Source organism: Ictidomys tridecemlineatus, chromosome 2 (genome assembly GCF_052094955.1).
Source record: "Ictidomys tridecemlineatus isolate mIctTri1 chromosome 2, mIctTri1.hap1, whole genome shotgun sequence".
Taxonomy (NCBI): Eukaryota; Metazoa; Chordata; class Mammalia; order Rodentia; family Sciuridae; genus Ictidomys; species Ictidomys tridecemlineatus.
Genome location: NC_135478.1, coordinates 70,779,445 through 70,792,780, shown reverse-complemented (window position 1 = coordinate 70,792,780; position 13,336 = coordinate 70,779,445). Strand labels below are relative to the sequence as shown.

General features: G+C 46.4%; 1 protein-coding gene across 8 annotated transcripts in view; it reads right to left on the bottom strand.

Annotated features, from left to right (window-relative positions):
* Window positions 1–13,336, bottom strand: part of Txnrd2 (thioredoxin reductase 2) — a 69,868-nt gene that overhangs the window by 24,567 nt on the left and 31,965 nt on the right. For all 8 annotated transcript variants that reach the window (XM_078038755.1, XM_078038756.1, XM_005334547.5 and 5 more), the window contains one exon: window positions 12,719–12,893. In XM_078038755.1, the coding sequence (XP_077894881.1) occupies window positions 12,719–12,893 (175 nt within the window). The remainder of the gene's footprint in view (window positions 1–12,718; window positions 12,894–13,336) is intronic.

Sequence of the window (13,336 nt, the reverse complement as noted above, 5' to 3'; positions counted from 1 at the left end):
CCAGAACCTTCCATGGGCCTCAAACTAGCCTGCACCACCACCAGTACTAGCATGAATAGTTCTGATACTATTTTCATCTTGAGAAACCAGCCCTTTCTTGGAAACACAGAGTAGTGCTGTTGGCACCTGGTCCTCTTGCTGTATCATCCTCCACACCACAGCTCACTGCCATTAGGTACCAGGAACACAGCCCCCAGATTTTGAGAGTCCAGCTGGGCTTCCTCTGAGGGACACCAAATGGCTTTGATGGCCTCTTTCTCATCTGGACAGTCTGAGGCACAGTTGGACATGTACTGGGTTATAGCCTCAGTTGACACTGTCTGGCCCCACCCAGGGCCTCAAGGTCTCTCCCCTCCAAGGATGCATGCTCAGGGCCTCCTTTTCCACTAATGATGCCTTCTTCATTCCTTTGGTTGTCCCCCCCCCCCCCAGTGCTGGAGATCAAATCAAGGACCTTATGTGTGCTAGGCCAGTATTCTACTACTGAACTGTACTCCAGACCCTTTCCTTTGGTTGTAACATGAAGATGTTATATATTATTTTTTGTTTCTGATAATGCAGAGGAGGTCTGGCTCCCACAACCCAGAGAAGAACAACTTAGGCCTTAGTAGTAACCCTACATGGAACTGAGACCCTTAAACTGACATGCTGCAAAAGCTACATAGATAATGCTTTTTGAAGGTGGGCCCTGGGCCCCTGCTGGACTCTGCTTTGGACTACTACATGCTGGGAGATGACTGCCTGGGATTCCCTGTCCCTCCATGAACAAGAGACCCTGGACAAGCCTCTTTTCTCTATGAACTTCAGTGTTCTCAACTGTAAACAGAGCCAATGTGAGACCCAGACAAGATGAGGCATATGGCTCACATGGAGATTCCTTTTCCATCCTGCCTTAATAGTCACAGGGGAAGACCATGAGACCATTGCAGAACCAGTTCTTCTGCCTGAACTTTAGCAGAGGGAGTCCCTATGCTGACATGAGTCAGGAGGGGCTACCTAGGCTGATCTGAGGGGCCATGGGATAGAATAGGGCAGGCACACAGCAAAGCAGTGAGCATCCTTGTGAAGATGGAGGAAATGCATGTGCACATACATGTGCCTGTAAAACATACACACACATCTGCAAAAGGAATCAATGAAAGATTAAAAGCAGAATCTTACAGGAAGTGAGAGAAGAGGACAGAGGGACCGAGGTGGTCCAAACACATCTTGTGACATTTTGGTTTTCTTTTTTCTTGAATTCTACACAATTATGTATTAAAAGAATAATATTATATTAACACAGGAAAAATTCTTTAAAACCATAAATAACCTAAAATGAATGAACCTAACTTCATATAAGGCTGGTAACAGAGCACACAAGAAAAGCATTATAGTTGTACCTGTGAGAAACTGGTTCCAGGTCCCCCCACCAGGGATAATAACACTCAACTGCCTTTTACAAAATGGCACAGTGTTTGCATATAATTTACCCACATCTTCCTGTAAATTTTAAATTATCTCTACATTATTGATAATATCTAATACAATGTCAATGCTAGGTAAATAGTTGTTTAAGGAATAATGACAAGATAAAAAATCTGTATATGTTCAATACAGTGCAGCAACACAGTACTTTCCATCCATAGTTGGTTGAATCCATAGACAAGGGTTGACTTTTTTTTTTCTCTATGCCAGGGATTGAACCTCAGGGTCCTTAACCACTGAACTACATCTCCAGTCTTTTTTTTTTTTTCTTAATTGAGATAGGGTCTTGCTAAGCTGCTTAGGGCCTCCCTAAGTTGCTGAAGCTGGTGTTGAACTTGCAATCCTCCTGCCTCAGCTTCCCAAGTTGCTGGGATTACAGGTGTGTGTTACTGTACCAGGCTCAACTATTGTTGAAAAGATGGAAGGAGCCCATGTTTCCTAATATTAAAGAAAGCTGCAAAATATCATCCAAAGAGGACAATTAAGACCCTGTAATTTCACATTTCAACTATAAATAGTAATTTATTTTCTTTTACAAAATATGAAGTTCTGGGCTCTGGTCTAGCAGCAGAAATGATCAACAAGTGACTCTAGCCCAACAATGGGATCTCTAAATGCCTCCCACCAAGATCAGGTTCTTCCTGATCTAGACGGCTTGTAAACGGTCTAGACGGCTTGTAAATGGGGCAGAATATGATCAAAGACACTGCATAACAGAGAAGGCCAGGCAGCATGGAAAAGCATCATACCCCAAGAGGAAGATACCCATCTTAGTCAGATTGAACCTAGGGTCCTTAACCACTGAACTACATCTATAAGTAGTGCTTATAGGAGTAGTTGCTCCATCCAAATAGAATGTAAACCCTACAACTGACTTGTATTTTGGGGTATGGGATATCTCAGTCTTCTGGAGCTCCAAGTGAGCTGACCACCTGGCAACTCTCCATATGGCTCTTCCTGGGAGAAGCAATCTTCTCCCCACTCAATCAGCCCCCAGGACCTCCCTGAAGCATTTACCATCCCTCATTACTGAGCTCCTCGTACAGGCAAGCCCCTCACATCAGGATGGGTTCATATTCCTCTCTGCCAATATAAAAAGTGGGCAGTTTTCACCCATATGTCCCCATAATCCAACAGTATGGCCTGTAGTCAGTGTTGTGTAAAGCATAAGCCAACAAGAGCCAGCAGTGAGAATTCGTAAGTTCATGCTCCACCCAGACTCTCAGAGCAGGCCCACAACCTACTTATCAGGCAGATATCACAGGTGCTGAATGAACAGGGCTTGCAGCCAGGTCTTCCAGCCACTCCGTGTCCCAGGCCTCCACTAAGTCCTCTCCTGCATGCCCCAAATGGCTGCCCAGCAAATAGCCCCAGTTTTGAGACCTCAGAGTTGAGAGGAGCTGGGCTTTGGGGCAATGTCTGAATCACATCACACCTATATTAAGGCACATTTGGAACCCATTGATCCTGCTTTCCAGGTAAAAAGTCAGGAGGGGCAGTGGCAGTCCCTGGTAGCATTGGCATGGCTGTCCTCTCCAGACTCCATACAGCTTTGGGCCTATAGGCAGAGAGCCAACATATGGATCTTATCATAGTTGAGCTGTCAGTGGAGGTTCCTTTAGCCCCCAATTCTGAGGAGTATGACCTGGTTGAGCCAGTGGGTGGTCCCCCAGGGCTAGGGTGCTCTTGGCTCCCAGTGGCTCAAGATTCCCTAATGACAAAGATGATTTGCTATTAGAGGTATCATTTTATCAGCTCTTGGAGTCTCAGACAAAACAGAGTTCAGCAGGCAGCAGCCGGGAATTGGGTGGCGCCCACCTGAACTTCTGGGAAGATAATGCCCCTATGAAAAGGAAACTTTAAGTCTCCAGCTGCTGCCCCACAGTGGGAAGTCAAAACACAGAGGCTCAGCTAAGCTGAATTGCTCAAGTTCATGGGAGGTCGGCTCCAGCCTCTTGGAGCTGTTAGGCCACAGGAATTGGATGTCAGGTGGGTTGGCACCAGTCAGGATCAGCCCAGACTCAGTGGTGAGAGACCACATCAGAGGAAGGAGCTGAGGTCACATGGGCAGGACTGGGGCATTCAGGAGACGAGGGTCCCTGCAGTCTGGGGCTCAGAGCTCAATTGTTGGGTCCCTCCCCATGCTGGTCTGTCCAACTCAACAGCTGCTTCCTGGAGACAGCTCTGTGTTGAACTAAGAGCAAAGCTAATAGCCCTGCCTCAATGCTGGCCACCCTGTATCTACACAGTCCTTTGTACACCTGCCTGACTATTCCTGGGGAGGCAAAGAATATCTCCTTATGCTCTTTGCAGTAACTAACAATTATGGGCCTTACAGGTGCTGACGAAGCTCTGTGCCAATGTCCAGAGGAAATAAAGATATAGCCATGCAACACTTAATGACCAAGATATATTCTGAGAAATTTGTTGTTAGGTGAATTCATCAATGTGCAAACATCTAGAGTCTACTTAAACAAACCTAGGTGATATGGCCTATTACACACCTGGGCTTTATGATATATCTCATATGTATATAGATATATATATGCACACACACATATGCCTATGTGTGTGCATACATATATACATGCATATGTGTCCCCATAATCCAACAGCATGTATATGTGTGTGCACACATAGAGATTATGTGCATGCATGCACACATGGGAGATTGTGTATATAGCCTACTACTCCTAGACTACAAACCAGCACAGAATTTTACTCTCTGGGCACTGTACACAGTTGTAACACAATGGAAAATATTTGTGCATCTAAATAGATTTGTTTGCAACAGCAGCACCACAAACAAGCAATTGCTGAACTACAGTTACACTAACTCTGAAGAGGTCATTATACCATAGAACATTTTCAGTTCTATTATAAACCTTATGGTCATATATTTGGTCCATTGTTGATCAAAATGTTGATTGATTGATTGACTGATTGGCACTAGGGATTAAACCCAGGGGAGTTTTACCACTGAGCTTTTTTTTTTTTTTTTGAGGGGGAGGGACTGGGGATTGAACTCAGGATACTCAATTACTGAGCCATATCCCAGTCCTATTTTGTATTTTCATTTAGAGACAGGGTCTCACGGAGTTGCTTAGCACCTTGCTATTGCTGAGGCTGGCTTTGAACTTGCAATCTTTTTGTCTCAGCCTCCTGAGCTGCTAGGATTATAGGCATGTGCCACCATGCCCGGCTCTGAGCTTTTTACATTTTTTATTTTTATCTTTCTAAGTTGTTTAGGGCCTCACTAAATTGCTGAGGCTGGTCTTGAACTTGCAATCCTCCTGCCTCAGCTTCCCAAGTCACTGGGATTATAGGCATGTGCCACTGGGCCTGGCTAAAATGTTACTGTATTTAAAAGAAGTTGCAGGAGATAACGGAGGCATGGAACTAAGTGGTCCCTATGATCCATTTCAAAGCCAGGACTCTTAAGGACATATTGTAGGTGTACTCAGGGGAAGTGTGCAAGAATATGAGTATGCAAGAAATTGATGGCTGGATGGATGCAAGACGAATGGACAGTGTGGCAAAAACTTGCCCAATATGTTCTGTTGCACGCCTATGTGCTCTCTTGTTGCTTTTGGAATAGATGGTAAAGGGAAGGGGGAAGAGAGAGGCCAAGATAGGCAGTGAAGTCCAATCTTGAGAAAGAAAGAGTTTAGAAGGTATATTGGCAGGGGTTGACCCTAGTGGGCAGGGAAGCCAGCTCCACCCAGGTGCTCTACATCATGGGGCCATGTCTTGAAGCGGTAACAGACTCTGCCAGCTAGGACACTGAGCCCTGAGCCCCTACTCTGCACCTGGCTAAGCAAAGGACTCTAGCACAGAAGAGGCAGGGTGGGTCCCATGACTTCAAACATCTCATAACCACTTGAAACACTGCTCCCTCATGCTCAGAGCAAGGTCAAACCTCCCTGTTGGTGCTGGGGATCCAATCAGGTGTAGGTACCCCTTCAGTTTGAGGCTGAATTCCCAGTGGAAGATGGGGAATAGATGCCAAGGTCCATAAGTAGGGTAGCTTCAGCCACACTAGGCTGAGGTCCAGTGGACCCTACATGGTATGAGAAGAAAGATGCAGGCCAACATGCCCCAAGTCATCTCCTTGACCACTTTTCTCTTGTCTTATGCAGCTATGAAGGCCACTCAGTCAATTTGGGGGGCGGGGGGAGGGAGAAGACATCCCATGTCTTATACTCAAGAGTTTTCTCAGTCCCAGCTGGGTCCTAGGATGCCAGCTCTAGGCCTCTTTGTGGGGGCCTTTGTATTTCATATGGCTCCAGCCTCATGGCCTCAGCTCTAGAAAGCACAGTGGGGTGTCTGTCAAGCAATATTGAATCTGGGGTGGGACATTTTGTGGCTTCTGAATCTTTCCTTCCTAGATACCACCAGGCTGGAGACCTGAGGAACTCCTTTGTCTATGTGTCTGTTTGGTTTCTTAGAACAAATTCTCAGAGGAGAGACAGTTGGACAGAAGGGTGAAGTTTCCCAGCACAAGGTGGGGGCCTCCTCTCAGGATGGTTTCTTCTCTTTTTAGGGGGGTGGGTTCCAGGGATTGAACCCAGGGGCACTTAACCACTGAGTCATATTCCCAGCCCTTTTATTATTTTGTGACAGGGTCTTGGTAAGTTGCTCAAAGCTTGCTAAATTGCTGAAGCTGGCTTTGAATCTGTGATCCTCCTGCCTCAGCCTCTGGAGTTGCTGGGATTACAGATATGTGCCATTGCACCTTATTCTTGAATATGTACCTTCACTGGGGAGGAAGGGTGGCTCAGAGGTTCCTCTTATAATGTCTTAATTTACACTTCTTTGATGATTAATAAATTAAGTACTTTCTGGCCACATGTTTACCAACTATAGTTTCTCTTTGGTGAACTGCCAGTTCCTGCCTTTTCTCATTCACTGGTAGACATCTTCGTAGATTTTTGTGATTAGAGCTTCTTTATGTAAATGACGCATAATGCTCTGTCACATTTTCTGCAAATGATGAGGGCATTAAAATTCCAGGTATAAATGGACATTCTCACTTCCTCCTCTGAGTAAACATGTGGATGGGTCTTTGATGGGGGATATTCAATATGCCCTGTACTAAAAACTTCTGGCCACTGGATCTGCCTCCTTTCCCAGGTCCAGCCATGTGACTTGCCAATAGGACAGCCCTTTCCCTCAGACCAGGGACCCTAAGGTAGGCAGGATTTGGCCCCTGAGACCCTCAGAGCAATGGGGCAGGACCAGATCTCTTCCAATCATACTGGGAATCCCACCAGCTGCTGTTGCTGGCCCAGGGGTACCCAGCCACCACACCTGCCAGTCAGCCCTTCTCCAAGGCAAAGCCAAAGAGGGCTGTAGGCCAAAACCCACCCAGAAGGCAGACATCGTTCATCACTACCTGCTCTGCTGGACATAGAGAAATATAGACAGAAGGCCCCATGCAGCAACATGAGTTTCTCTTATCCACAATGGAAAAAAGCATACCCTCCAATTTCATGCCTGCCTGGAACATATGTTCCCACTAAGGAAGAACAAGCCTTGTAATGAAGTGAGATTTAAGTGTCAGCAAGAGTAGGCAGGATGGATGAGGGGTTATGATAGAGATGAACATAGCTTGGGCATAAAGGACACAGCCAGAAGCTCTATGCTAGGAGGTGCAAGGGTCAATAGGGTAGAGCTAGCTATGGCTGCCCTGCAAAGCAGGCAGAGCTTCACATAGGCTTGAGTCCTCCAGTGCCAGCCTAGTTCAAGAGCCAGGCCTTTCATTTGCCCACCCCAGAGTGGCACTGGAACCAGGCATATAGAAGGTTCACATCTGTGGAGTCTAGAGTCAGATCCTTGAGAGGCTCTGATCTCCTTCTCCTATTTTTTTTTTTGTGTATGTGTGTATTTGTGTATGTGTGAGCTGGAGCTAGAACCCAGAGCTTTGAGCATGCTAAGCATGAACTCTACCACTGAGCTACACCCTCAGCCCTCTTCTTCCTCCTTCCTCTTCCTTCTTCCTCTCCTTCCTCTTCCTCTTCTTTTTCTAGAATGGCTCCTTCTCAATGATTCCCAGGCCCCCACCCACAGCTGTGACACCCCAGGGGCAGGTCCCTGGTGGGCTTGGCCTGGGGAGGTATAAGGTTCTCTGGATTAGTATATCCATGCTCTGTGGCATCTATCAGCTCCTCCCCAGTGTCTGAGCTCCTAGCCATGGCCTTCAGGAGGTACCAGACCCTGATCCACCTCTTCCCTTTCACAGGGCTCACAATATTTCCATCATAAATTCCCAGACTTGGGGAATTCAGTTTTGTTTAGCCTTTGATCTCCTCTCTTGCTGCCTGGCATTCTAGAGGGGGGAGGAGCACACTGCAGGGACTCGCATGGACTGTGTCTATGATGGCGGGGCCACTGTGTAAATATAAGCAAGCAGTCCTGGGTGGAGAAGACCCAGGCTAGAGCCCCTCTGGGCCAATGTGTACCCTTCTTGGACACTGAGGGATCCTCATCATGGTCTCCCCAGCTTCCTTGGTCATGGGTCAAGTGCACATGCTATGTGGGGTGAAGTATCTGTACATGGGGCAGCTCCTGTGGCAGCCTTCACACAGTGGTCAGATAAGAGTGGAGAAGCCAAGCTCCAATGCCCAAGAGCCAGGCAGGGCTTTCTGGCTGCCCTCACACCACTTCCGAGAATCAGAAGTGGGTCTATGACACTAACTTGTCTAAGACAAAGGCTGAAAAAGGGCCTCAGTGGCTGCAGGTGAGAATCAGGCTGATTCTTCCCCTAGGTCTCACCTGCCACTTTTTTTTTTTTTTTGTAGTTATAGATGGACAGAATGCTTTATTTTATTTATTATTTTTTTATGTGGTGCTAAGGATCAAACCTAGCCTCTTATACATGCTAGGCAAGCGCTCTGTCACTGAGCTACGGCCCTAGCCCTCACCTGCCACTCTTGAGAAGTTCTCCAGGCAGACCCCACTGCCCTCCCAGGCATGGAGGATAGCAGAAACAAAGGCCATCCAGGCTGCAGACCCCACAGATGCAACAAGGTCCCTCTGTTACATGCTGGCTCTTCCCACTACAGCAGGACTCCTTGGCCCAGATGGACTTACCAGAGTCTTCATCATTTTTCTAAAAAAGGGACAAAGAACCATCCAGAGGGACCTGGGATGTTGAAAGGCACACAACTATCTCAGGTCTGGGTTTTCCCAAGACTGAACTCCAGAAGCATTCTTTCCCTTCTTTAACACCCAAAGTTCAATCAGAGCTTAGACATGTCTACAATGTGAAGGCATCTGCTGCGATGCCCATCCTGGTCCCTCTCCCCAGACAGCTGTGAATTCAGGCCACAACTGGTTAACTTGACGGGCGAATTCGAGCCCGCAGCAGCCTGTGCACAGGCTGACTGTCTTCACTCAGCGCTGTAATCGGCACATCTGCAGACAGGAAATCCTCCTCGCTGAAGTTCCCAGTCTATTATCTGAGACACCTGGTGTGGGCGGGTGATTCAGAGACAAACAATGAGGAGGCCCCCTGCACAGCAATTAACTGCTTTAACTGCTAATGTGTTTAATCCACCACGTGGAGATCAAGGCTGTGCCGAGGAAGAGGCTGAGTCCTCTTCGGCTTCCAGACTTGTAGCACCCACTTCGTGATGCCAACATTCATTGTCCTCAAGGGCTGCAGGACACAAGCCACTGGGCAGGTCCACAGCAGCATTTGGGCCCCTTTTATATGTGTTCTTGGAGGCAAAAAGGGCATCCTTCCCTTTTCTGTTTTTTAAACACCCACCAAAGCCCAGCTTATTTGGACACAATACTTACTGCTCAGGACTAGAAGCACCATCCAAGGAGATGCTAGTGGTGCCAGATATGCAGCCCCTCAAGGCATTTTACTTTAACCTTCTGGAACGGATCATCCTTTATACAAGTAGAAATAATTCTTGTTTAAAGGCTTATCAGTGCAAACCAGAGAAAAGATTACCAGTTGTTAAACTGGGAAGTGGCTCCTGAATGTTTACAAAACCTGGCTCAGAGGGAGCAGCAAAGTCAGCACATGCCTGTACCACCCCCCTCCTCCCCAGAAGGCGTGCCAGAAACTGCTGCCGCCACTGCCACAGCCCTGGGGAAGCAAGGTCAAAGGCCAAGGACTGTGAAAAGCTTCCATCCCCAGCATCAATCACACCAGGCAGACTGTCTGGGGGATGCTCTTTTTGAAAATACAAAAAATAGAATAGTGGGGGAGGGTGTGTGTATGTACCATGGCAACTCTGCCTGGCAGGGGCCTTACTTTTTTCCTGCCAGGGACCTCCTTGAAGTTGGGAGGACCGGGATTTTCCAAAGGCAAGGTCCTTGGCTCTCTAGAGCCACTGCCATCCAACAGCATCTGGCTGAATGGCCCACCCCTCCATTCAAAGGTGAGATAAGGGTTCTGTGTGCCAATGGTGGGAGTACAGAAGACAAAGGGGAAGGCTGGGGGCTGAGTAGGAAACAAGAAACTGGCTATCTCACTGATTAGAATGTAGTTTAACACTTTTGGCACCAAAAGGTACACCTAATCTTCGTGGTGGCCATTATACTGAATTTACTTAAATTTTACTTCTACAATTTGACCAAAAACATATCCTTTGGTAGCTGGTCAACTTTGGGTCAAGAAGTGCTGAATTCATTCCAGGGCATTTCGGATCCCTCCTTATCCAATCTGCTCTAGTGTTCACTATATATAAGTGGAAGGTCTGACTCCTTCATTTTTTTTGTTGTTGTTGTTTAGATTTCCATGTATTCTAAACAATTCAGGAGAAACATTTTTTTTTTTTTCCAGAAGCAGCCTGGCTCCTTTGGGACCCCCATCTTAGCGGATGCTGGGACCCTGGTTAAATAAATCAGCCTTAACAAGCACTGATGGAACAGCCTCTTGGGCTACTTGGTAAACACCAGTTTCATGAGGCTTCTGAGAATGACCTGAGTTCTAAGCCCTCTGGCTCACATCAGGGGGACACAGACAAGGCTCAGCAGTGACTCCAGAGAACCAGAAATAATGGGAGAAAGCAACAACCTGACAATTTTGTCAATGTACAAGTTGACAGGACAGTTAGGAAAACCAGAAGCCAAACTAAAAGATGCTCATATTGAGGTGGGCAGGGATGTCCTCATAGAGAAAACAGCATGCATCCTATGACTCTGACCAACAAGAATCTGCAGCCCTGTTCAGGTACAGTGGCACACACCTATAATCTAGTTACACAGGAGGCTAAGGCAGGAGGATTGCAAGTTTGAGGCCAGTCTGAGTAATTTAGCAAGCCCATGACTCAAACTAAAAAGGACTTAGTGGTAAAGTATCCCTGGGCTCAATTTCCATTTAGAGGGTAAGGTGGGGGGACAGCCTGCAGTCCTCCTCCAGGGAGCCCATTCACAGTAGCTGTGGTACCCTAATCCCAGCATGAATATGACTCAAATGGCATCTGAGCTTTCTGCTCCACCCACTAGGTTCTGGGCAGTCCCTCCACAGTCACCCTCACCCAGGCTCTGGGCAGGAATCTCCTCTGGCTGCATCCATACTCTTCACCTTTTTCCCTAGGTGCACAGCCAGGGAGGCTATGTGTTTAGCAAGGTCAGCAATGAGCTACTTATATACAGTCACATCTGTTCAACCTTCATCCTCATGAAAAACTAGATCCATCACTCACAGGGAGTAGGTGGCCAGGCCACGCCTGCTGGAAAGACCTCCCCAGCCATGCCTCTGCCCAATCACTGGATGCTGCCTTTGGAAACCTGCACATCAAGACTTCTGGAAAGTCCAGTGAGATCCTGATCCTAGCATGTGATGATTTATAGGACCCAAATCTACCCAATGGAAGCATAAGAAGACATGAAAAGCCCAGTTAGAACTGGAAAAAAATCTGTTTTTTTTTTTTTTTTCAGAACTGGGGGTCAAACCCAGGGCCTCCCATATACTAGATAAATGTTCTGCCTAGCTACATTTGCAGCCCCTGTATCATTGTTATATGTTATAAACAACTATAAACAAAAGTAGACAGCCATGTTCATAGCAACACTATTCATAATAATCCAAAGGCGGAAGCAATCCAAGTGTCTCTCAGGAAACGAATGGATAAACAAAATTGTTCAACCTTAAAAAAGAAGGAAAAGCCAGGCGCAGTGACAAACACCTATAATCCCAGTGACTCAGGAGGCTGAGGCAGGAGGATTTTGAGTCCAAAGCCAGCCTCAGCAAAAAGCAAGGTGCTAAGCAACTCAGTGAGACCCTGTCTCTAAATAAAATACAAAATAGGGCTGGGGATGTGGCTTAGTGGTCGAGTGCCCCTGAGTTCAATTCTCAGTACCTTCCCCCCAACAAAGGGAATTCTGTCACATGCTACAACATGGATAAACCTTGAAGACATCATGCTAAGTTAAACAGGCCAGGCACAAAAAGATACATGCTGTATGTTCCCGTTTATGTGAGAAACCTAGAATCATCAAATTCATAGAAACAGAAAGGAGAATGGTGGTTGCCAAGGGACTGGAGGAAGGGAAGAATAAGGAATTATTGTTTAATGAGGATGGAGTTTCAGTTTTAAGATAATGAAAAAGTTCTGGATATGGATGGTAGTGATGGTTGCACAACAATGTGAATGTATTCAATGTTGTTATATCAGACATTTAATGGTTAAAGCTGTGAATAAGGTTGGGCATATAGCTGAAGGGTGAAGTGCTTACCTAGCAGTGCTTGCCTAGATTGAATCCTCATCACCACACACATAAAGGTAAATTTTAAGTTATCATATTATAGTTTGAAACTAAAATAAAAACCATCTATTTTGTGAAAGGGAAAAAAACATAGCAAGGCTTAAGTCTCATAGGAAGTATATAGGATTTATATGCTGAAACTTTAATGAACATTCTATCAGAGGACGTGGAAGCTGGAGGACTCATTATCTTTACTAAATGATTATAATTGGCTGAGAACAGCTGGGTCTCTTTTTTGATTTATGTTTCTAGAACATGACAGGGTAGAAGAAAAAAGACAGAGGCACATTGTGCCCGGGATGGCCAGAAATGGATAATGTATCTACAGGCTTTTATAATGAATGGCCCATGAGGGGCACCAGGCAGCAGCCAACCTTCCTTGGAACCAATAGAATGGTTCCAACATTGGAAAACAAAGGGATAGAATGGTAAAGATTTCTGTTCCAAAGGACAAGGTTCTGTTAGTTTCCATGGACCTCAGGGCAACCAGAGACAGCATGTGTGTAGCTCAACATCCCCTTACCTATGGCCCACAGGACAGTGTCAAAGATGCCTGTGTCCTTCTTGCCAGAGGTGCGGTCCTCCCAGGTAACCTGGAGTTGGCCATCTGGAAGCCTTTTGATGCAGGTGGGGATGCAACCCTTCAGAAATTGGGTGCCGTGAGACTCCATGTGCTCCATGACCAAAGAAGACATTTGCTATGAAGCATAAAAAGACATTCCATGAAGACTAGGTGGCAGCGAGATGCAGACCCCAAAAGGGTTCAGCAAGGAAGGACCAAGGAGTTGAAGGTCTCTGAGGTGGGGATAGTGCTTCTGTGATATATGCCCACCACTTACTAATGGGACATATGAAAAGAGTGACCCAAACTGACGGTCCCTGAAGCTGGACTTGGTGTGCCCACAAATGTCCCCTCAGCCTGGTAAGAAGAATGTATGTGCAGCTGTGTGTACACTCCATGCACCAAATCCTTCCTTCTATGTTCTAGCATATGCATTTTTATATTTTCTGGAACAATTCCCTTGTTCAATTCAAGGACCTGTTTCTAAAGATACAGACTTTATTCCAAGTCCACAACTGTACCTGCCTAGGGGCAGGGAGCAGAAGGGAATTCAGGCCCCCTGGGAGAGCACAATGGTAA